General features: G+C 40.0%; 1 protein-coding gene across 2 annotated transcripts in view; it reads left to right on the top strand.

The window, feature by feature from the left end:
- Positions 1–21,754, top strand: part of GLIS3 (GLIS family zinc finger 3) — a 294,182-nt gene that overhangs the window by 240,113 nt on the left and 32,315 nt on the right. For both annotated transcript variants that reach the window (XM_066604233.1, XM_066604234.1), the window contains one exon: positions 9,258–9,432. In XM_066604233.1, the coding sequence (XP_066460330.1) occupies positions 9,258–9,432 (175 nt within the window). The remainder of the gene's footprint in view (positions 1–9,257; positions 9,433–21,754) is intronic.

The following is a 21,754-nucleotide window of genomic DNA, read 5'->3' as shown; positions in this document are numbered from 1 at the left end:
ACTTTGTTCAAAAATAAATAACTAAATTCCAGAAATGAGTGTTTTTTGGTCATCCTGCCTCCAAGTAAAAATAAAAAGCAATCAAAAAGCCGTATGTATTTCAAAATGTTACCATCGCAAACTACAGGACGTCCCGCAAAAAATTAGCCCTAGCACAACTATGTCGACAGAAAAATAAAGTCATGGCTGCCAGAAGATGGCTGCAGAAAATAATAAAAAATATATAAATGTCTTTGAAAAAAAATTAAAGTTGTACAGCAAAAAAAAAAAAAATATATATATGTTTGGTATCGTAGTAATCGTACTGACCCCATAGAATAAAGTTAGTAGGGCATTTTTGTTGCAGCTTGTGCTCCGTAGAAACAAGATGCACCAAAAGATGGCGGAAGCTCTTTTTTTTAAAAATTTTACTCCACTCAGAATTTTTTTTAAAGTTTTTCAGTACATTATATGGTACATTAAATAGCACCATTAAAAAATACAACTCGTCCCGCAAAAAACAAGCCGTCATACAGCGACGTCGTTGGATAAATAAAGGAGTTATGATTTTTTAAAAGGGGGGAAGAAGAAATGAAAATGGGGGGGGGGCTGCATCATTAAGGGGTTCAATTGTTCCTGTTTGATTGTTTTCGTTTTTTTTTGTAAACAGATGAATGTTTACAAATGTAGCAAATTAACCAAAATTTGCAATGGTTGTTGAAAAATTTTGAGTGCAACTGAATGTATCTGGCACATGACCATGACAGTTTGTTATTCCCTGGATGCTAACAATGAACGTTCCTATTGAATGACAGCAAGCAAAGATTTGGGGTTCCATTTAAAAGATTAGGTTGAAGAACCCTGTAATGAGAACCCAATACTTGGGCAGTGGACATAAATATTACTTGTAAAATGTAATTCCTTCTAATGATGTACTTGTAAAAAGTTTAGAAAAAAAATGTAGAATATGTATTCATTGGGCTTACACCAATATTTACTTATTTTTTTACGCTTATTTTTAACTAAAAATAGCCTTAGAATTACATTATTTAGTAAATCTTTCTTTTTGAAAAGGTAGCTGGAAACATGTGCATGGCAGGAACTTTAACAAGACGATGTAAATTGGTCATTTTACTCTTCCCTGCTGATTTACTGATTCTGTACACAACATTTTGCTGTTCCAATTTTTACAGGTTTCACAAGTATGAGTGTAATTACTCAGCTGCCCTCTCAGGGGGCTTCTATTTACTAGGAACATAGATATTCTCCTTCTCCTTGTTAATTTTGAATAACTTACACATATCGGTGCCAGCACCATTATTCCTATATCACACAGTGTGGAATTGAAAATAGCAGAATCCTGCTGGCAATTCCAGATCAACATTCACAGTTAGCAGTCTGGTTATTGGTGTGGAATTCAGGGCCAGCATATTCCACATACTTCACAGGGAATGCTCACTGAGCTCTGAACTTGCAGCTCCTCAAGCAAGCATGTCGGAGAAAACAGGCCTGGGAAATAAATGACAACATAGTGCACTCTGAATTCTGCAAGTACCCAGACATAAATCTAAAAATCATTTACCCTTAAAATGGTGCACAACTGCTTCCAAAAAAAGTTTGTGAACCTTACAGGGAACACTGACTGATGTGAGAAAAACGTCTGAGTACAGAGCTGCAGATTATGTTGGCAATAGAGATAGAATGACAAACAATTGTGCAAATATTAAGAAGCCTGATTTTTGTCTTTATACAAGTGCGTTATACAAATACTAATGTATTTTAAGAAGAATGTTTCAACCTTATAATTGTTTTAGGCCATTATTTTCTGTAGTATTTGGCTTTTTAAAAAAAAATAAAAAATTGCCATACCCTCAAGGACAGGAACGAATGATGTCATGCTTTGACCTAAGGTTCTATGAAGATCACACGTTTAATGCAGCTTTCTCTACTTTTTAATTCTGAGAGCAATGTGAATTTCCGATGTGTTCATCAGCCATGTCTAATCAATTTTTGCAGCTGCCAGTCATTGGCAATATCCTTAGAGGAGTTTTTGAAAGACACCTCTGAGCCATGTAAACAGCTGTGACCCTTCAATAACACAGAAGTGACCAGACAATGAACTTCCATTGCTCCAACCTGGTGACACATTATATTAAAGCTCACAGCAGGTTAGCATTGTGCCGTCCATCTGCAGACACTAACAATTTAATCTTGTTGCCTACATACCATTCACAATGTATCTGGAATCTACAGCAGAGAGCATTCTCCAAAATTATAAATGGTGGTCAATTGTCTTCTTACGTAATTTGCCCTAATTTGATTATGTGCCTATAATATGGAAATTGCATTGTGAGCTTCAGGGTGAGAAGATCTGATGTGAGTAATAAGTGAGTGCTTGAAATTAATCTGTTTTGCACAATTAGTTAAGATCTGTTTCTGCTGTGGAACGTTTTCAGCTTGGCATTAATGTTGGAAGGCTTTGAATGCTGATCTGTCTTTTTCACACTTTTCCTACTTTCATATAACTATAGTAACAAGCCAGGCTTATAGTGATCTCATCCATTACCATGTGCTGTACAGTCCCAGATTTGTATATCCATATTGCAACTTATATGCACAGCAAACATTCACAAAGTACTTGTTGTAAACCATATAGACTGCTGTATAGATGTGCAAAAATAAGCAAATGCTGCCCTGTAATTCCCCAAGATCCATGTTAGTGATTGCATTTTAACCCTTTGCAATCCAATTTTGGATTCAGGGTTTCCTAGGGGGCTTTCTCTTTCTGCCATTATACAATGGCACCATCTGCTGGCTAGAGCCAGTACTGCCTTATGGGACATGCTGGAGAGGCCTCCCCGACAACAGAGTAGTCAGTAATATACAGTAAGAATATCCTGCCGGACGTCCTCCGACATCAGAGCTGTACAGCCTTCAATTAGAATGTCTTCAGACGTCAGACAGTGGATTGGAAACGCTTAACATACTATTTAGTACAGTCAGTGTTCTGTTATATGAACCTGATATGAAAAGTATGATGATGATTATCCGTTCAATTGAGGACGACTTTCGGTCACTTTATGGATCATCGTTCTCCATGCTTTTGTATCCTTGACCGCTTCTTTCAGTTCTTCCATGGGCATGTTTGTATCTGCCTTGATTGTGTCCAGCCAGCATGTTGTTCTTTAGTGTTCTCTTCTTCATAACGCACTAACTGCGCCAAGCATCAATGTTGTTTCCAGAGAATTGGCTCCTGTGATATGTCCAAAGTATGAGAGCCTGTGACTTTGCCCCTTAGCGATATTTTTGGTTTGATACACTCTAGGACCATCTTGTTGGTGACCATTGCCGACCATGGTATATGCAGCAGTCTTCTCCATAGCACCATAGTTCGAAAGAATCAACTTTCCTTCTATCTGCCTTCCTGAGTGTCCAACTTGCATATATGGAGATCAGAAAGACGATTGGATAGAACCCCTTTAATAAATCACTTGATTGTAATTGCAATTGTGTAGCATCTATGATGTTTTGTGAATTCTCAGACTTTACTTGAGTTTTAATTCTTTTTCTATTATCTAAAAGTTGATTCTACGTTCTTCTGTACTCAATCATAAATTTTAGATTCGTGTCACTACGTGTTCACAAATGATCATTATGTCACAATCTATACTACCTAGATCAACAGGTAGTAGAACAGGGCTACTAAGCTGTGTGTTATATTCTCTTGTTGTACTCTGCTTCATGTTAGGTTTCAAAACTTTTCAATGTGGTAGCACTTAAAGTGAGAATGGCAAAAAAAGGTTTGATCTACAGAGAAATACTTCACTATTGTATTTAAGATTATCAAGAAATTGGAAACATCTGTTGAACACAATTTGTAACATTATCAATTTAAAAGAAGAAGACAATGAAGAAGCAATTAGAGCGGCCAATTAACCTGTGGTTGGGGAGCTTAACTGGGTCTAAGTAGAGCTCTTGTAATGTGCACAATGCTGATCCCTGCTGCTCTCTAAGATTCCTTTCTAATGGCTGCATTGGGAATAATGTAAAGAATGGTCTAATCTACAGGGGTTTATTTTACTTTTAAGGCATTACGGCCAATAAGCATACACCACAGGCTTACTATGCTTATGACTGGCAGAATTATTCCTTGCCTTGAATAATTAGGCTTTGTTTCAAGATTGATCTGAATAGCTACAATAGAGTCATCATTTAGCCTGCAGTTATGGTCAATAGACATCTTTGAACCTAAATTCTTACAATAATTGGGAATTTGTGGCTTGTACTTAAGGCTGGATAGAAGAAATCTACTATGGATGCTTATAGCATTAGTCATGCAGGTGCAAGAAAAAGAAAGTGAACCCTTTGGAATTACCTTAAAGGGGTTGTCCCGCGGCAAAACGTTAATTTTTGTTTCTGCCCAGTCCCCCTGTTGAGCAAAGGGCATACAATAGCCATGTTTTGCGTTTTAAAAAATCAATTTGACTAACTTGGAGCAGCTTTTATCAACTTCTAAAATATTCCTTTTCAAGATGGTGCCGCTGGTCTTCTCCCATGGTGCACCGCGGGTCTTCTCCCATGGTGCACCGATGTGATCAAGTGACCGACGTCATCGCGGTAGGCGTGCACCTCTCTGGTCCCCCTCTCCGCTCCATAGGACTGTATGCACTGCCGATTCCAGCCACCTAATTGGCTGGTGGGCACCACGTGCAGGTGGGAGGAGGGTGTTCGGCCGAGGGAGGAGTCAACAACGTCTACAAGAAAGAAGAAGGCTACTGCGCAAGTGCGACTGTTCCAGCGAGGAGAAGAGGACTTTGGTCGGCGCCAGGGCAACGGGGACACCAACACAGGGGGGCGCCTCCCTGTAGGTAAGTATATAACTTCTGTATGGCACATATTTCATGCACAATGTATATTACAAAGTGCATGTATATGGACATACAGAAGTGCTTAGATTAAGTTTAATTCGCAGGACAACCCCTTTAATTTCTGCATTGCTTACAAATAAAATGCGATTTGATTGTCGACTCATGATTATAGAAAAGCAACATTTAATTAAAATACCGTTCATGTCTTTTATTTAGCATTACATGGCCTTTAGAACATGATCATTTGTTTGGGATATTTTAGGTCTACTTTTCAAAGCCATACCTTTTTTTACTCATTGACTTGGCCATGGGAGGGCTTGTTTTTTGCGTGACGAGCTGTAGCTTTTGTTGGTAGCATTTTTGGGGTACGTACAATGCATTGTATAACCTTTACTACATTTCGTCCGAGCTGAGGGAGAAAAAAACGCCTTAATTCTGCCATTGTTTTTTTGCAGTTTTTATAACAGCGCTAATCATGCAGCATAAATGATGTGATACATTTTTTCCTGCATGTTGGTGCAACTACAACAATACCGAAATGTTATATCTAATTTTTTATTTAGTATTTTTTTTAAGTCTTTCCACTTTTGCACAATAAAAACCCTATAGCGTTACGGTTTTAAAATACATTTATGTCTCATGTAAATGTATTTGGCGCAGAACTCAGTTGCCTAAAGTGTATTTTTAACCCCTTAATGACATAACTAATTTTAGCCTTAAGAACCAGCAAATCATTTCTCTTTTTGCGTTCCAGTGATCATAACTTTTCTATTTCTTTTGTCAATGTAGCAGTATGGGACCTTGTATTTTGCTAGACTAGTTCTAGTTTTTTTTTAGGAACCAGTGTTTGGGGAGAAGAGGGGAGAGGGAATACAAAAAAAAGCTATTTCACCGTTGTTTTTTGGGATTCATTTCTATGGTGTTCCCCATGTGGTACAAATATTAGAATTATAGACTGGTAGAGTTAGAAGGGACCTCCAGGGTCATCGGGTTCAACCCCCTGCTCAGTGCAGGATTTACTAAATCATCCCTGACATATATTTGTCCAGCCTTTGTTTGAACACTTCAATGGAAGTGAAATCACCACCTCCAGTGGTAACCTGTTCCACTCAATGATCACCCTCACTGTCTAATAGCTAATCTGTGTCTCCTTCCTTTCAGTTTCATCCCATTGCTTCTAGTCTTTCCTTGTGCAAATGAGAATAGGGCTGATCCCTCTGCACTGTGACAGCCCTTCAGATATTTGTAGACAGCTATTAAGTCTCCTCTCAGCCTTCTTTTTTTGCAAGCTAAACATCATGTTACATTGACTTTACTCTACGGGTCATTAAGATTATGTATGACAACCCCAAATCTATAGAGGCTTTATTCTGTTTTACTACTTTTGCACAGTATAAACAATTTTTTTTTTACAAAAAGACCTTTTTGTGTTGCACCACATTCCAGGGCTAGAGCATTTTTCAGTCGACAGAGCTGTATGAGGGCTTGTTTTTGTGGCACAACTTGTAGTTTTTGTTGGTATCATTTTGATGTATATATGACTTTTAAATTATTTTTTGTTTCACAGAAGTGAGATGACCAGAAAACTGCTATTTTTGCGTTTTCTTTACCATTTACAATGGTGGATCATGTAATATTTTATAGTACGGGTGTGTTATGGATGTGGCAATACCAATTATGTAGTTTTTTTTGTTCTTTTTGTTAATATTTAAAGCATTGTGTAAGTGGAAAAAAGTATTTCCAATTTTTTTTTGTAAAATGTTTAGATAATTGTGGCATCTTCATTGTTAAATGGTGTAGAGTAGTGATTAGATAAGAAAGTCCTCAGTTTTTTTTACTCCTTTTCTGGGAGAAAAAAACAATGTGACAGTCAGAGCGCAAATATGCTCTCTGATTGATAGGGGGTGATAACATGAAGAAAAGTCTGTCACCCTCCACTTGGAGAGGGAGAGATATACAGGGGAATCACAGAATTTCTCTGCTGCTGGCTTGTCCCCACCACACCATCTTCCTCTCTCCTCTGCACACACTGACTGAAGAGTGACAGCTGTAAATTCAGCATTCTCAACCCAACTTTACATGGCTGTAGCTCCAATGCTATCAAAGCTACTGACATGCTTTAAAATAGCACCAAACGCATGTCCATAGCTGTGATAGAACCGGAGCAACAGCCATTTAAAGCAGAATAACTTCTGTTTGTTTTTCCTATAGGAAAACGACATTACAGTTTAGAACAAAGATCCTCCTAAACTGTTGGGGGTATTAATAAAGTAGGTAATGATTTACTGTGAGTATTATAGTCTCAGCCAATATACCTTTGCTTAAAGGGGCATTCCGGGCTTTTACTATTGATGACTTTACCACTGATGACAGGTGACTGACATGGTCATCAGTGGTGAAGGCCAGAAGTGTAACAAACTTTTTCACTCCTATTGAAATCAATGGGAGCAATGCCCTCTATTATACTTTTGTCTTTAATCGTAATAAGGAACTCAGAATTAGCTGACCAACTGTAGTAAAAGTCTGGAAACCCCCTTTAATGTACTGTATTTATTTAATTTCTTTAACTTTATTGTGTGAACACGATAGGCATTTTATGTGTTGATGTTCAGGCAGGCAGATATAGTTTAATATGGTAAATATAGAATACCCAATATAACACTAAAGCTAACACTGATCCAGCTCATATAGATCACTAAATTACATATAATCTAAAAATATAAATGTTTGTGAGAAATTCCTGGAAATTGAATGGCTGTATTATTAAGTATATCCTCCCTGTTACACACAAGTAAGCCGGAGCATTCCAAGTTTAATTCCCAAGAAAACTGTTGTCATAACTCTAAAGGAGCCTGGTCTTTTTAGTGCCAAGTTATACTCAGCCACATCTATAAGGATGAGTAAGCTACAAAGCCAGATGTGAAAGTTTACATCCCTGGAGAAAGAATACAGCAAGCCTACATTATGCAGTTAATCAAATTACAATCTCTATTCCGCTATGGAAAATGGCTTCCTGTCATTATTTTACACATCCGGATACATAAAATAGCCCTCCGTTACCAGGGTGAATGGAGGCATCACCACAAGTTTATGGTAGAAGATGCAGAAAGTTCTACTATACATCATAGTTTATGGATCCCCACTTACACCGCTCCAACGTCTTAGGGAGGTTCTCCCCTTCACCCTACTGAGCTGTAGCAACCTACAGGATCCTAATGGTCACTGATCAGCTTTTGTATTACAGAATGTCCTACATAGTATGTAATCTTGGGTTTTTCAATCTCACATAATGGTGGTTTCAAACCTAGCGGAAAAATCTGCACCAAAATCTGTATGTTTTACATGTAGATTTGCTGCCAAATTGCTGTTGGTTTTGGCATTCGGAAATCCATGCAATCCCACAAGAAATTCATGTCAAAGTTCGCATGTAAAACTTAGAAATTTGGTGTTGATTTTTACGCCACGTGTGAAAGCGCCCTAAAAGGAGTTTAATGTAAATAAAGCATAAACATTGTATAAATGAATGACAAGTTACACAACTTTATAACAATGTTCTGATTCCAATTGTGGCACCACATCGTACCTGATAAAGGGGCATGGCTTCATTGGAAAGGCGGTGTGGTCTAAACATGACCTTGTGTGCCAAAAACACTCAAAAACTGATGTACAACGAAGGCAACTAATTGGTGGTATAAAGTTAGCCTAGACCATCTAAAAATGCACCAGATTTATCATCCCGCATGAGCCACTGTCATAAATCTACGCGTTTTAAGACTAAGTTTGCACTGTAACTATTAGAGAGTATTAGTAAATCTGCCCCTTCATTCAGGAACCTGAGACCTATGCATAAGGACTAGCTCACATGAGCGTGTTGGTATGGTGTATTCTGCACACGGCTTTTATTTCAGTTTCTCTCCTACAAAAACGGAGCAGAGCGACAAAAACCCTGAACTGAGGAACCACAAGAGTTTCCCATGGGAAACCTCGCATCACATCGCACTAGTGTGCACCTCGCACGCTGTGCAATGCTTTTGCTGGCCCCATTGAAAACAGTGGACCAAACTACTTGGCACACCGCTCAATGCATTGAAAGGCAGCTTTCAGAGCTGAAACCAGGGGAACTACAGGGAAGGTAAGTATACCATTTACATCCCCAAAACTCAGTGGGTCACCCACTTTTACATCACTAGATCTCCAAGGAGTTGGTATAGTGCCATCACGTCAGTGCAGGAATTTGACATTTATATTGCTTGCTACTTTCAGGTATAACGTAACTGTAGGTGTTGGGCTTCAGCTCTGATCCTATGATAAAAAAACTCACTTTTTCCCTATGTTAACTGTGTCTAAGTACAAACCTTTAGCTTTTTTATATACTTTTGCCTAAATACAATATTTACTTGTATTTTTTAGCTACCCTGTTCTCCAGTACTCATTCCAGTCGAAGTGGAACAGCTGCTGGAAATGTTCCTCAATCACAGCCTCTGTCTTCTAGTCATCCTTCTCCGGGAGGCAACATGCAGTCCAGTCCACATAACGCTCCATCCCAGCTACCTCCATTAACACCAATGGAACCGAGCACTGATCGGTAAGATCCATGCTAGATTTGCAATGACTTACGTCAAATGTCTTGCCATAGTAGCTTATTGTGCAGAAGGGGAATTAACCAGTGTAGTTTTTGCTCATCTTACATTGCATGACCTACATTCAGGTAGCGCTAAGAACATCAGGATGTGTATTCTCTCTACTGATGACTTATGTATTCATTGTAGTAATCACTTTGCTGTTCTTTGTACAACCCGGACTGGATCTGCTTAATCCAATGCAGTATGATAATTCGACTTCACCAAAAAGGAGAAATGTTTTGTAAACTCCAAATATGTCAGACCGCAAGCTCCATACTACAGGACACGGAGCAAAGGCCCACAATCTTACATACATATTTAATGCTACGATTTAGTTTGGGCTGGAAGGTTTTATACTATTACAATCCAGAGTATAGTGGTTTTAATAAAGACTGATCTCATCATATAGGGATAATCAGCAATGTCTTCTGCAGCTTCTGGATATATCACTGTATAGAATTCACTGGGGCAGAGGCAACGTAAAGTATTATAAAGCCCATTCACAGAAAAAGTGCCCTAAAACTAAATCTTTATTAATATAACACTAAAACTTTGGGCTATGGACTAACAAGACAAAGGCCGCCTGCAGACGGCCGGGTCGGATCCCGCTGCGAGAATTCTCGCAGCAGGATGCGGACCCGTGCCCCTGCAGAGACCTGCAGCTCACCAGCTCCCGGTATCTCCTCTTTGCGCTCTGTGCCGGCTGCCGCCCAGTTGGCTCTTGCGCAGAGCGAAGCCAGCCCATCACTATTGAAGTTTCTGTGCAGGCCTCTGCGAGATCCGCACAGAAATAGAGCATACCGCGATTTGTTTTCCGCGTGTGTTTTCACGCAGACAAATCGCGGCTGTGTGCATAGAATTGCATTATCTAATGCAATCCTATGGCAGCGGCCACGGTCGGAGATTCTGTGGGAAATCCCACCGCGGAATTTCCTCCCGTGTGCAGGGGGCCAAACAAACCGACAGAGAGGATACCACAGACATGTATCCAGAAGTGAATCACCGTGTACCTCCTCATTTAGTCTGTACAATTGGATCCCCTTGTTTTCGGGAATCTGTCAACCAGGCTTTGAACTCTGACGTACCCTTTTCAGAGTTCCTCAAAATCAGTTATGCTCTGACTGAAGAGTTATGCGATTCGGCCATTTCAGCAGGGTCAACGCATCAAATTTATAGTAGTTATTGCCCTCTGTTTGTTCGGGGCTCTGACAATACAATCTGATATAACACTGCTCCACATCAGAGGTTGAGTCTAGATGATGGAGTATAAATTATAACTATATATTGGGCTGTCATTACCTATAAATATTAAGAGGTGTATGACTAACACTTCCATCTTTCTGGATATTTTTGCCCAATTCTGGAAAGACTAAAGTGTAGCCAACTTGGATACTCTTCTGAGGTGTCCTCTCTGTCTGTCTATTTGTCCATAGCCCAGAGTTTTAGTGTTATATCACTAAAGCTTTAGGGCACTACCCTGTTTCCCCGAAAATAAGACGCGTCTTATATAAATTTTTGCTCCCAAATATGCGCTATGTCTTATTTTCAGGGGGTGTCTTATTTTGCCGCGGCAAATCCGTCTGTGGCCGCTAATCCCTCAATTGGCCAGCTTTGTGGACGAAATTTCTCAGAAATCTCATCCACATGGGACAGCAAATCTGTCACGGCAAAGCTGGGAGAAGCCGGTGTTGTGGTGCAGATTCACCGGCCACAGAAACGGAAAAGCGTGCAGCCAGGTCGCTTCAAAACAAGCGGCTGAGTGCCGTGGGTTTTGAAGCAGCGCTTTCCCAGCGGAAATCTCACTGTTTATCGCTGTGGCCAAACTGCAAGATTTCCGCTGGAAATACGCTCTGTGAGAACCCAGCCTGAAGAATCACACACAGGTTGCCTGACACACACAGAGCCATAAAAAAATAAGGGCTGTAAAGTAACGTACCTGTCTGCAGACAGAAGTTCCTGGACCACCTGTAAGCAGGGATGGTATTGCAGCTTCCGGCCACCAGGGGGAGCTCATCACAGCAGACGTGTACAGCAGGAACAGAACATACAGTATGGACTTTTCCAGCCAGCAAGGGGAGCTCACAACAGCACACTCGTACAGCACAGCAGGGACAGGATAACAGCAGACTGTCTGCAGATCTACCTATACATCTGGAGGTAGGAGACAACAGGGATGGCAGCAGGGGACAGGCCTCTTGACTTGCCTGCACACTTAACTATGCCTTACTATCGGGGGGTGCCTTATATTTGGGACTTCTGCATATTTCAGGGGGTGCTTTATTTTCGGGGAAACACGGTATATATCACTGTATATAGACACTGCTGTTCAAGTCTTAAGAGGAGATCTGTCAGTGCGCTGGAATGACGGCTTAAGGCCCTTTCACGGGGAATGATTAGCGTTCAGAAAATCGTTCAAACTAGCGAAAATGAAGACAAATCCTTCATGTTATTGTATTGTAGGCTCCATTATACATCAATATTCTTAGGCCCTCATCACACAGGCGTATGTTGTCTGCGTATTGCGCGCTAAAGCCTGTTGATTCACATTGGGCCATTCAAACCTGTGGTTTTTCATGCATGTGTTTTACGTGTGTGAAAAAAAATGCAGAATATCCTATTTTGGTGCGTATTACGCTCCTAACACATCCATCATAGGCTATGGGTGCTTAAAGAGACTCTGTCAACAATGTTGAGTTCTATAAGCTAAGCTTATGGGCTCAAAGTGGCTGACCCGCTGAGTCAAAGGATGTAAGTTTTATGTGTACCTTACCCGTTATTTGCCCGGTGTCGGCGCTCAAACAAGGCGCTGCAGTGCATTAAGATTGGGAGGACTACTTAGCATACTGCAGTATGCTAACATCAGGGGAATGGCGGGGAAGACAAGTATAAAACTTACATTCCCGCACTTAGTGGATCGGCTACTTTGAGCCCATAAATTTAGCTTATAGGGCTCACAGTATCTGACAAGTTCTCTTTACATTGCGCAGTAAGTACGCATGTTACATGTGTATTTACTGCATTCTACATAATACGTAGACCACATACGCCTGTGGGATTTTTTTGTTGCAGTAGAATTCAGGAAAAATAGAATAAGTGATGTTTTATACTCAATAAAATGGACTTTATAGTACAAAGTTACATTTAAGGAACATTCTTTTTTTTCTCTCCATCACAGCTTGGCTTACAGTAAAAAACTTCCATAATATGTCAAATTGAAATATGTGATTAGGTTATAAAAGGCTAAGTAAATTAATCTTGTATAAAAGAAGTGAGATTGTGCTTGAAAGTGGTCATTTCCGTTATGGGCTGAAGCAGCTCGGAGTATTGGCTGCTGGAGGACGGAGCTGAATGCCAAAATGTTTCCAATGAATCACATACAAGTTTTCTTCATGTTGTACTGTGATTTCAACTAGTGCTAGGTGTTGAGGTGCCAAATGGAGGAGATTTATTAAGACCTGTCTAGAACAGTTTCTCTTTTGATTGTGAAAACAACGAGCACTCCTGGACCTCGTACTAAATTACATATATAAGAATCTCGTTGGTTATGTATAGTATTCATTAAGGCTTCATTCACACTGCATTAAGCCTGTACATTCAGGGATCCCATCCAGCTGGTTAACCACACTGTTCTCTGCAGCACAGAATGAGAGAAACTAATGTAAAACTGCCCAAATGGAGATTTATTATCTTTGTTTCAGTAGCTGTTGATACCTTCCATCTAGGTGTCCCATTTTCGGGAGTTTGCAGGTGAGCCGGGAGAGAACCCCTAGACATGCAGGTTAAGGATTTAAGGTTTAAACTTTTGTACCGATAAGGCTCAGATTTTATCTCTATAAGGACTAATGCCCACGTTCGGATTATCGCTGCGGAATTAGCGGTCAGACACCCGCCACGAATTCCACAGCAATGTCCGTCCATAGACATGCTGCGGTAAACAATTCTCTTTTGCCCAGGATTTTCCGCTCATGGGGGGAGGATTGCATCATGTTCTGTTCTATGTGGAAAATCGCATAGACGACTTCCATTGCAGTCAGCACAGTGGAAGTACAGTGAGAATCCGTGTCACTGCCTGGCGCCTCATGTGCTGCACTGCGCTTGCGCGCCGGCTTGCTGGGCGAGGCACTTGTGGGAGATCCGGAGAGGTTTGTATAAGGTCTCTGGGGGGGCGCCGGGTCTGATTCCACTGCGAGAGTTCACAGGCAGAATCCGGCCCGGACATGGATATGAGCCCTATGGGTTAGCGCTCCAGTTTTTGGAGGTCCCATTCCCCTGCTTCCCGATCTGGCTGTATGTAACCGCCACTAGAAGTTGGGGATGGATTTGTTTTTAGCTCAGTGGGAGCCGTATAAATCTGTGCGGTGGCTGTAGCCTGCCAGAACTTTATCATGTAACTGTGCCTATACAGGAGATTTGGAGCCGAGTATCAGAAAGAAAGAGGTCCGTCTGCTATAAATGATAAATAATATGTAATCACTAAATATTTTTGGACCTAAAATTAAATGTTTAATGGTTATTGTATCAGTTTTTTTAAACCCTTAGTGACAGCCAATACACTTTTTTTTACTGATTTCACTATAGGGATATAAACCTGCACCTACATGTTTTTAAGGCTTAGCTGACTACTGAACCACCAGTAGCGGAGAAACCTTAGATCTTGGCAGTTTAATCCCTTACATACCACAATCGATAGCAAGTAGTTGACATGGGGGGGCTCCTTCTGACAAACTATTGGGACCCCACAGTGCGATTGCAAGGTACCAATGGGGGGTCCCCATGGTAGCCAGAAGCCTGACAAAGGTCTCCATGTCTACCATGTAAGTCAGCCTATTTGCTCCTGCCTCTGGCTAATGTCATTGGCTTAGTAGAATGCACTACATAAGTAATGCAGTGTACTATCCTAGTGATTGAACCATTGCATCTTCAAGTCCCTCTTAAGGGACTAAAAAAATTGTGGCAACAAAGTTTAATAAACTGTTTTTTATTAGATAAAATACCAACAAAATAAAAAAAAAACTGTACAAATAGGTATTATTACTGCATTTTTAACAACCCAAATAATGAAAATATTTTGTTATTTAGCTTGCATTGTGAACGTCGCAAAACCAATTTTATAAAGTAAATACCGCAATTGCTGTTTTTCTTTTGTTCACCACCCAAAAAGCGCAATAAAAAGCAATCCAGATGTACCTCCAAATAGTACCAATAAAATCGTCAACTCATCCCACAAAAAACCAAGCCGTCACATGGCTCCATTGCTGAAAAAATAAAACTGGTATGGGTCTTAGAATGCGGCAATGCAGATTCAATTGTTTTTCTTTAAAAACTTTATTTTATTGTGTTAAAGTAGTGAAAAATATAAAAATCTATATAAAGTTGGTGTCGCAGTTATTGTGATGATCCAGATAAGAAAGTGATCCTGTTATTTTTACCAAACGGTGAGCATCGTAAAAACGAAACCCAAAATACCTTGGTGGAACTTCTGGGTGTTTTTCCATGTTACCTCCAGAAAAATACTAATAAAAGTTATAAAACCTATTATATATACCCCAGAGTGGTGCCATTAAAAAATTCAACTCGTCCCCCAAAAAATAAGTTCTCTTACGGCTATGTCAGTGAATTATGGGCCTTGCAATGGGACAATGAAAATCACTCGGTCCTTAAGGCAAAGAATAGGCTCATCACTAAGGCGGTACGTTTTGGTTTTGAAGAATTCCCATAGGGATCCAAGTCACTTGGACTATTTCTGATGGGACGGTGGCTGTCAATTTAGTAATGGGGTAGCACATAAGAGAATGATACACCGCGGTCTTTCAGTGTCACCAGAAGAACATCTGTAATTACTGGTAAGACTTCTGTGTATCCTCGTAGAGTGATATTATGTATTTCCAGGAAGCAGAATGGGATGTGGGACAGAATCTTCCTTTACTACAGATTCACAGTGGTGAAATATTGATGCTCTACGATATATGTCTTGGTTTTCTTCAAATTTGCGTTGGAGCCATTTGGTTTTCAGTGGACTTTCTATGCTTATAGTAAGTAAAAGACTTAATTTCCTAATTCCTCATATTCACAGAATCTTTTAACCCTAAAGTATTAACTATATAACAATGAAACCACTTTCAGTATATTTATATGACATATATTATCTTAACATATATGAACAGAATAGAACATTCCAACTCCAGCCTGAAGAACACGCACCAAATCTGGCCAATGCGTAAAAAATAATATACAGTATTTGTCTTCTCTCAGTTTAAGAACCAACAGAGACCATCAGGGCATCGTTTTTGTATAAATGTGCCCTCTTGGCTTCAGATATTTGCCTGCGTTATGTTTTTCTAGGAATGCCACTAACACAAAAGAATGTATACTGGCAAAAGTTAAAGGATCTCTTAGAAACCTGCAAAGTATCACTTCTTGACCTGATTTCAACCTTGATTTGCTAAAAATGTCTTTTTTTTCTTTAATCCTTTTTGCTGGTGCCTCATGTACAATATTTGCAGGTTAGATTTTGTCATAGGACACAAATACTCTTGGTTTCTGGCTGGGGATCTGTTGTGGTAGCATAACAGAAGTGTCAAAAAGAAAGTAACTTTGTTTCCTACGTCAGGCAGTACCCATTCAATCGGGGGAAATTATTCTCACACTGGTTTTAATGTGATCCCTGTAGGAGCAAGATGCACCCAATGTATTAAGAGATACATACCTCTTAAAATATTACTGTGTTTCCCCAAAATAAGACTGTCTTATATACATTTTTGCCCCAAAAGAGGCACAGGGTCTTACGTTCGGGGGATGTCTCATACTTACCTAGCAGGTGTCGTCCAGGTCCTTCCTGCTAGTCTCTGGAGCTCCGGTGCTCTTGCTTCAGTCCTCAGCAGCTGACAGAACATCACTGTCTCGTAACTGAGTTTGTAAACCCCGCCTCCAGGAAGTGATGGCTCTGAATGGCTGAGCTGCGGCGCTTGAGAACCAATCAATGCAGCACTCGAAGAACCAATCACAGCCATCGTTACCAGGAAGCAATGTTCTGTTAGCTGCTGAGGACTGAAGCAAGAGCTCTGGAGACCAGCGGGAGGGATCTAGACGTCGCCTTCTAGGTAAGTATTGCTTCTTTTCCCCTTAATGTTATGTAGGGATTATTTTCGCAGTACGGCTTATATCTCAGGCCCCCTCCCACCCTTTCCCCCAAAAAATTACGGTAAGGTTTATTATCAGGGTAGGTCCTACTTTTGGGGAAACGTGGTAGGTGCATCTGGTGTAAATTCTAATTACAATCATGGGGCTGGATGGCCACACACCCTCTTGATAAGTTACTTCATTTAAAAGTACCCTTAAAAGGTAAATTTAAAAAAGATGCCTTTTTGTGCAAAATGTCTTATTCTAAAATTTGATACCTTTTTTATGCCACTTTTAACATGATAGACCCTCCCATTTGTTTCCTATCAGGTTTTGTAATGGATTATTCACCTGCCACGGCTTTCATACACTTGGCCCCGTATGGTTTTACAATAATTAACTGTTCGTTTTTGAGAGCATTATATTTGCATTACATAATACAAGAACAAAAACATATGAAAGACATGATTTTCATAAAATAATACAAGTCATAATATTTCTCTGCCCACGCCACTTCCTCGAATTATAGACTGGAACAATCAGTGCCTAACACAAAACTAAATAACTTACAAGTACAAACAGAAAAAAAATCATTTTTTCAGGAAAAGTGTGTATAATGGTTTGTACGCCAAAAATGTCACAAAACCTAAGGCCAAGAACTTTCAAATCTGGCATAAGATGTACATAACTCAATAGATGGGGATCCTGGTGAGCGAGCGGGCTTAAACCAGATGCTGGGTTGGTAAAGAAATTCTATAAAAGCATCAAACAGAGATAAGAAAACAGGAGGCTTACATTATCTATCATCACATTATGAATCAGCATGGGCTGCTATTCAGGATGGCAAGAGCAATTCCTCTGAGCACCTAATCCATACAATACGTTCCATCTTGAAGTTTAAGGACTCCCCAACCGTAGTCCTCCGGTATATAAAGTATAGCTCTTGGCGAAGACTTTAACATTTTCAATTAATTTACTTTTTGATCGCCAGTTAATATATTTTCCCTTAAAGATCATCCGTCTAGAGGCCACTGCAATCAGTTGGCACGGCTTTTTTCTTCTTCTCCGACACGCAACTAAATAAATATGCAGCGCTCAGAGTAAACACAGTCAGACTTATTCAGGGACAAATCCAGACTGAAGGAAATCCAAGTTTCTCTTTCTCTGAGTCAACACAGTTCCATAGTCACACATGTGAGTAAGCCCAGAATGCACAGGCATAATTCATAAATCACGATAAAGTCTAGTAAAAGAGGCTTGTCTGGCAACACACCATGTTGTATTATCATCTTGTTCGAATGCAGACTTACTCATAAGCTTGCTGAGGGAAGCAGAAGAACATGTAATGCAAATGTACTCTATGATACAAGAATGGAATGTATGAAATCCGCCCAGAAGAAAGATTGAAATGACTTTTAAGTGAGACATGGAATTGTAATCAAGGCAAGAAAACCTGCATTATAGGAAAAACAGTAACGTTATAGTGAAATCACTGATCTTTCATGTTCCTTAAAGGGGTTTATTTGCTCTTTACTGCTTGTTATTTAGTTACAGAACAGGAAATCATACAGTTTTCTAATATACATGGATATAAAATTCGGTTCACATCCCTGTCTTATACCAGCATATTGGCCCTTATCTGTACAGTAAAAAGGTATAGTCCACGGACTGAATAGTCCATAGTAAAGGTCATGTGACCCACCAAACTTTCCATGTGACCCCCAGTGTGTAACTCACACTGATCAGATATCTAATAGATGAATAGTAAACTACTGAGGAGCAGAAGTCATAGTATTACTACCTGCAGCATCATCATGTCTGTGGAGGAGCAGCTCTTGTATTCTACTCCCTGGTTTCCCTGTATGGTGGTTATTTTTTTATAGCTGACTTGATTAAACAGCATGACCTGGAGATCGTTGTGGTTTTTGAGTAGTTAACTGTATTAATAGCTGTTACAGAAAACACAAGTTCAACTATCTGCAGTTGATGTAAAAAGTGTCAACTGAAAAGAAAACCATCACACAAAGGAGATGGTGGGGAAAAATCTAAGAGCTGAAGAAAGATTGAAATGACTTTTAAGTGAGACATGGAATTGTAATCAAGGCAAGAAAACCTGCATTATAGGAAAAACAGTAACGTTATAGTGAAATCACTGATCTTTCATGTTCCTTAAAGGGGTTTATTTGCTCTTTACTGCTTGTTATTTAGTTACAGAACAGGAAATCATACAGTTTTCTAATATACATGGATATAAAATTCGGTTCACATCCCTGTCTTATACCAGCATATTGGCCCTTATCTGTACAGTAAAAAGGTATAGTCCACGGACTGAATAGTCCATAGTAAAGGTCATGTGACCCACCAAACTTTCCATGTGACCCCCAGTGTGTAACTCACACTGATCAGATATCTAATAGATGAATAGTAAACTACTGAGGAGCAGAAGTCATAGTATTACTACCTGCAGCGTCATCATGTCTGTGGAGGAGCAGCTCTTGTATTCTACTCCCTGGTTTCCCTGTATGGTGGTTATTTTTTTATAGCTGACTTGATTAAACAGCATGACCTGGAGATCGTTGTGGTTTTTGAGTAGTTAACTGTATTAATAGCTGTTACAGAAAACACAAGTTCAACTATCTGCAGTTGATGTAAAAAGTGTCAACTGAAAAGAAAACCATCACACAAAGGAGATGGTGGGGAAAAATATAAGAGCTGCTTCTCCACAGATCCTGACAGACATGACAACCGTGCAGGTAGTAATACTGTGCAAATTCTGCTTCTCAGCAATCTACTATTCACCTATTAGATACCTGATCAGTGGAATACCAGGAGTCACATGACTGACAGCCATTACTATGGACTGTCCAATCCATGGACTATACCATTCTACTGTGCAGATAGGGGTCAGTGTACTGCTATAAGAAAGGGGTGGGAGCAGAATTGTAAATGTATATTAGAAAACTGTATGATTTGCTATTAACAGAGGCATATCCTATATGATTTCCTATGAACAGAGGCATATCCTATATGATTTGCTATGAACAGAGGCATATCCTATATGATTTCCTATGAACAGAGGCATATCCTATATGATTTCCTATGAACAGAGGCATATCCTATATGATTTCCTATGAACAGAGGCATATCCTATATGATTTCCTATGAACAGAGGCATATCCTATATGATTTCCTATGAACAGAGGCCTATCCTATATGATTTCCTATGAACAGAGGCATATCCTATATGATTTCCTATGAACAGAGGCATATCCTATATGATTTCCTATGAACAGAGGCATATCCTATATGATTTGCTATTAACAGAGGCCTATCCTATATGATTTCCTATGAACAGAGGCATATCCTATATGATTTCCTATTCTGTAACTAACTAAATAAAAACTATAAAAAGCAGTAGAGAGCGGACAACCTCTTTAAAGGGAATCCTGAACCCTACAAAAGAAAATCTTAAGTAAATGTTAGTCCTCGTGTTGTCCTCTTTTTTTTTTTTAAAGCTGGTAAATGTTCTAGTCATCAGTTTCACATCTATATTTTGGGAAGCTTGTTTGGTCACCACAGATATGGCCACTATTTCTCGGAGGGGTTGCCACCAAGCTTTTCTTCTGGCTAGAGCATGTATGAAGTCAATGATATATCACTGATACACTTATTGCTACATAGCTGGACAGATTTACCAGTTTAGGGCTCTTACCCACTTGGGTTTTTTAACGATATTGTCAATGGGACTTTTTAATGTTAAAAACGCATCGCAAGTTGGTGCTTTGCGATTTTTGTGCGATGCGTTTTTAACATTAGAAAGTCCCATTGACAATCGCATTAAAAAAAAACGCAACTCTGTGGGAGCCCTAAGGGAAACCTGTCACTGCCATCTCACCAACCCCAAAACAAACTTCACTGACTGTCAGGGGATGAAAGATCACTTACTTCTATTGCCCTCTCTTTTCCTAATGAGCCCATGTACCTCCGCAATTAGGTCCCATGTAGAGATGAGCAAGCGTACTCGCTAAGGCAAAGTACTCGAGCGAGTAGTGTCTTATGTGAGTACCTGCCCGCTCGTCTCTAAAGATTCAGGTGCCGGCGGGGGAGGAACGGAGGGGGGGGGGGATCTCTCTCTCTCCCCCCCTGCTCACTCCCGCAACTCACCACTCTTCCCCGCCGGCACCCGAATCTTTTGAGACGAGCGGTCAGGTACTCGAATAAGGCACTACTCGATCAACTAGTCTGCCTTAGCGAGTACGCTCGCTCATCTCCAGTCCCATGCTTTATGCAGATCAGCACAGACTAGTCATCTGGCCAAACTGATTCAAATACTGCCAAGCTAACCAAGCCCCCTATCTCTTAATAGATAGCCCCTCACAGGAAATCCTGTCTATCAGGAGAAAGGAGGCATGGCTGGCTCTGTAGCCCAGTGTGACTTGAATGGGACTCAGTCATTTATCACTATGCTCCAAGGAAACAGTTAACTGACAAACCTAGCACTGTATAACTTAACCCTTTCCAATCTAATTTCCTTGCCACCCACACACTCCCCAGCTCTTATTTATTTTGGGTGAGAAAGCACTTTGTGGATTCCTTGGAACTTCTCAGCTCAAACACGTAAAAATGAACTTTCATGACGACTTTATTAGCAATTTTTTGAAAATTAAACATGAGTTATGAATGTTTCACACCATTTGTAATAATCCCGTAAATATATGTATATTGATATTACATACATTTATAGAAGAGTCTATTCCTTTCTAATATCTCTAAAGCTAGATCCATCTTTCTATCTCTCCAACACAGTGCCATACAGAGCCATCCCATAACTGCATACACTGTATGGTAAATGGAGTATGAACAATGTCCCAAACTGATGCAAACATTGAAGAGGCTGCAGTGTTCATGCTAGCCCCTTCAAGGAGCTTAAAAGGTAATGGTGCTGGGAGTCGGGCCCCAACCAATGTAGCTCATCCAAATACATACTTTATTTCCACAGAGGGAGGGGAGGATAATAGGATAAGAATAGGGCGAGTCAGATTAATAAAGGTTGGATCAGGTGATATTTAATCCTTTGCAATCCAATTTTGGATTCAGAGTTTCCTAGGGGGCTTTCTCTTTCTGCCATTATACAATGGCACCATCTGCTGGCTTGAGCCAGTACTG

This window comes from Eleutherodactylus coqui, chromosome 5 (assembly GCF_035609145.1).
Source record: "Eleutherodactylus coqui strain aEleCoq1 chromosome 5, aEleCoq1.hap1, whole genome shotgun sequence".
Classification (NCBI taxonomy): Eukaryota; Metazoa; Chordata; class Amphibia; order Anura; family Eleutherodactylidae; genus Eleutherodactylus; species Eleutherodactylus coqui.
The sequence above is the reverse complement of the archived record's forward strand: the minus strand, read 5'-3'. Positions and strand labels throughout refer to the sequence as shown.